The 4182-nt window shown below is 48.9% G+C and overlaps 1 protein-coding gene across 2 annotated transcripts in view; it reads right to left on the bottom strand.

Annotated features, from left to right (window-relative positions):
- tmeff1a (transmembrane protein with EGF-like and two follistatin-like domains 1a) overlaps positions 1–4182 on the bottom strand; it is a 72970-nt gene that overhangs the window by 28223 nt on the left and 40565 nt on the right. For both annotated transcript variants that reach the window (XM_037981992.1, XM_037981991.1), the window contains exon 4: positions 848–877. In XM_037981992.1, coding sequence (XP_037837920.1) covers positions 848–877 — 30 coding nt within the window. The remainder of the gene's footprint in view (positions 1–847; positions 878–4182) is intronic.

Here is a 4182-nt window from a genome sequence, read left to right as displayed (position 1 = left end):
ACACACACACACACACACACACACACACACACACACACACACACACACACACACATTATGGAGGCAGGAAGAGGCTAATTAGACGTTGGCTGAAAAGGTTAAAGGCTCGTTCAGGATGGATCAGATTCTGTTCGGCTCGTTCAGGCGGTTCTGACAGCATCTCAAGATAAAACTAAAGGCCCAGCTTTCCCTGAATGCATATCGCCCGCCCACATTTTAATTAACAGTGGTCACATCAGTTTGTGATGGGGATGTTTCCATCTCTGCCTCTTCTCAGCGGAGGAGGATTACAGTCCCACACCGAGAGGCAGCGGGTGATATGCATTTCTGCAGGAAAGCCAGGCCTTTAATTCGTAATGAAGAACTCTCATTGACCCGGCGGGTGAACATGTTGTTGAGCAGGTAGATCCTGACAGGTGGGAGAAGATAAACAGAACAGATTTAGAGTCAGTTTCAATAATTAATCTCAGAGGTTTTACTGCCAGCAGCTGATCGACCCGGTGTGTGTTCACACACACACACACACACACACACACACACCGCAGCAGCCAAATTAAACAACAAAGCGTGCGGCCGTCCTCACAGATGGCTGCAGAACGTCTCTGTTGCCAAATGTGGCCCCGGCTCCTCAGGGAGGGGCTGACGCAGCCGATAAAAACCTCCTCGCCGCCTTTATGAGACGAGTTAATGAGCGCCAAGCGAGGCGAGGAGATCCAAACCACGCAAACGGGCCGGGCAGGTTCTGTTTGTGCAGATGAACTGATTTCTGTGTGACTTTGACTCGCAGCTGAGGTGAAGCAGGAAATGAAATCTTTAAATAGCTCAGAGAAAACACACACACACTCACCGTCTCCGTCTCCTGAACCAGAACCAGGATCTGTGGAGACACAAGAGACACAGCAGAGGTCAGATGTTTGTTGGGATTAAACACAGCTGTGATCAGATGGGAGCTTATTGCCTCTGATGCTGGAAAACACAAAGCAGGAAGAGAGGAGGGCAAACTGTCGCCTGATTGGCTGTGGTCAGCAGCTCCATCACGAGCGTTTGGTTCTGGCACCAGCTGTCCACCTTTCTGCCACACTTCCTTCCAGAGTCAGGATGGAGAGGACTTTTAAAGACGGGATATATTACTGACTCTGTCGGCGCATTATTGATCGAACTTTAAGGTTTCAGGCTTCAGGGGTAAGAGCTTCAAAAAAGGAACAAAACAAAATATCAAAGATTTCAGATTAAAGGAGGGCCGAGGTGAATCGATTCCCCGAGGTCAACTGGAGACGATTCAGAAACAAACATCACCTCTGATGACCTTCACTTCCTGTCTGAGAGAAGATAAATAAAAACTTTCTCCAAACAGGAAGCAGATTTCAGTCCAAGAGAGTCCAGAGTCAGAGAGGATTTATGATCCCTGCAGAGGTCTGGGTCTGTCCTGGGTCTGTCCTGAATCTTTAAAACTCAGTTATTTTTCCTCCCTGGGATTCAGTTAATGCTTAGAAAAACAGAGAAATAAAACTCTGTTGTTTTACTTTCAGATTTTAACATGAATTCATCAAAGAAAAAGGATGAAGTGTTTAAAATGAACCCGTCTGGACCACAGATCTGAGATCGATGAACCTCAGAGACCAAACACCTGCAGCAGAGCTGAGTCCATCAACAAGATGCAGACGGAGGAAAACTCCTCCTGATGAGGACTAACTGTTCATTAACCGTGTGGACGCATTAACTGCAGCCAATAAAACCTGCGGTGGAAATTAAACACGTTTAATGAAGCATGTCGGAGTTTTCTCTGCAGCTCAGGCAGGAGGAGCTGAGATCAGCTGCTGGGTTTGGGATCATTGTCCTGTTTGTTGGACTGATGGCCTCACATCTGAGCCCAAACCATCAGCCCTCCACCGCCGTGCTGACAGCTGCAGTGCATTCTGAGTAAACATCTGTCCTCTGGTCTGGTTCTGCTCCAGACGTCTTCTGGTTCCTTTAAGTCGACCTGCCATATTGTTTTCAGAGAGAAGAGGCTTTAACCTTTGACCTGCTGACTGAGGCTGTAGAGTCTGAGGTGGAGCTCATTGCACGGTCTGTCCTTCAGGGTGAATCTGCTGTGAAGATCAGCAGCTGTTTTAATCTTTCTCTCTGTAGAACGATGGACTCCTGATGACCTTTGACCCTTCCCAGGTTGATGAGCAGCAGCAGCTGCTTCTCTGAGGTCATTGCTGTTGATTTCCCGCCCTGGCGTTGTGTTAACACACCTGGATGGCTTTCCTCGACCCCTCAGCTTCAGAACTCGACTGATTCTTAACTTTCTAAAAGCAGCAGAAGCAGTCGGATGGAGTTTGTTAAAAACAGACTTTTGATGACTCGTCACTCATAAGCGGATGAAGCTGTTGAGTCAGCGCTTCTTCAGAAGAGGCAGCGTTTTGATCATCTTAAACCCTGACTCATCTTCCACCATGAGACTGACATTAAAGAGCAGCTCAAACTCGGCTGATGTTAAACAGAATAAATTAACTCTTCCTCCTCCTCCTCCTCATCGCCTCCTTCCACGGAGCAGCAGTTCTGTTTCACCAGCGGCTCGCTGGGAAAATTAAACCGGACAAAAAACTCAAGAATCAATTCTGAGACCACAAATCTAATTGCAACAGGATGAAGCTCTCCACATCGTCACCGTCCACTTCGTAAAGTCCAAGCCCGCTCCTTCGTGTTGCCTTCAGGGGCTAACTGTGACGCCTGGGATTGGATTGAATTTCAGGGGATCACGGACTCGGAGCAGCTCTCTTTGAAACTCACAAACATGAAAGAAAATCCATCACATTAGGTCCGGCTTGCATCACTCGCCTTAAAGCTGCAAACACTTTTAAAATTAGAAAGTTTTGCCTTTTTTAGTGTAAATCTGAATGTCAGTCATGCAAAAATAAACCTATTGCAGTTGGGATTAAAAGTTAAAGGTCTGTAATCTCACATCATCGTGTAATCCAGCTGCAGGAGAGCCTCTCCCACCGTCAGGCCAGAAACCAGAGTTTTAAAGAGTAATAACTCTGCTCTCAGATCAGATCTCAGCCGTCTCACCTCACAGAACCTCTGAGCCGAAAAGGATTTGAAATCTCTGCATTTCTTCCCCTTCAGCTCTGGGAAATAAAGCCGGCAGAGTATCGCCTCGGCTCACAGCGCCGAGCGCTCCAATTACAGGAAGCATAAATCTCCAGGAGAGGAAATTGCAGGAGGACAGGAGGGAGGTGAAGGAATCAAAGGGCGTGGAGTGGCAGCAGATCCCCGGAGTAACGGCTAATAAGAGCCGAACGTCTTGGGGGAAATCTGACCGCCGGCTGCCGCTGAGGTGTTTCTCCAAGTTTCCTCAACTCATTTCTGCCTGCAGAGGCGTCTGACTCCAGAGTCACCCTCAGGACGGGTGTCTGATGGGAAAACGCAAACCTGTTAGCACTTTAACACGATTCTGAGAGCTGCTTGGTGATTATTCAGCCGAGAACCAGTAAAACAGGAAACTGCTTCATTTATTTAACAACACGAAGGCCCAGGGCTTCCAACAGTCAGTTCTCCTTGTTTGGAGGGAGACAAACAGCTTCCCGGTCCCTGCAGAACCAAAACGGATCTGTGTCCACCGGTGCCGTCCCTCGTCTCCGGGCCAACTTCTGGTCCTCATGAACAGGATGTCAGGTGGTGGAGGTGAGGAGGAGAGGAGGAGAGAAGAGCAGAGGAGGAGAGGAGGAGAGGAGGTGAGGAGGTGAGGATATGAGGAGGTGCTCAGGGTTGAGCTGCTGCTCCCTTCCATCAGAAGGAGTCACCTGAGGACGCCTCCTTTTTATCTCTGACTGGAGAACAGCTGAGCTCTGATTCCTCCAACAATCCAACGTCTGTAAAACCTCAGGACGGCCTCCCAGCGGCCCCCGGACCCCAGCTTTAGAACCACGGAGCTTCAGGAGGACTTTAACGAGTCTCGTCCACGGGTCCTAATTAAACCGGCTCTTCGTCAGAAATCAATCTGATGTGCAGTCAGTTAAAAAGATAACGACAGAGAAAACTCTGCAGCTGCAGGAGGCTCGTTAAAACACCTGCCTCAGGTGGAGTTCTGATTCATCTGTGAGCCTGCAGGGTTCCACCTGCTGCAAGGTTCCACCTGCTGCAAGGTTCCACCTGCTGCAAGGTTCCACCTGCTGCAGGGTTCCACCTGCTGCA

Source organism: Kryptolebias marmoratus, linkage group LG20, assembly GCF_001649575.2.
Source record: "Kryptolebias marmoratus isolate JLee-2015 linkage group LG20, ASM164957v2, whole genome shotgun sequence".
NCBI classification, from domain to species: Eukaryota; Metazoa; Chordata; class Actinopteri; order Cyprinodontiformes; family Rivulidae; genus Kryptolebias; species Kryptolebias marmoratus.
This window is presented reverse-complemented; position numbering and strand designations above follow the sequence as displayed.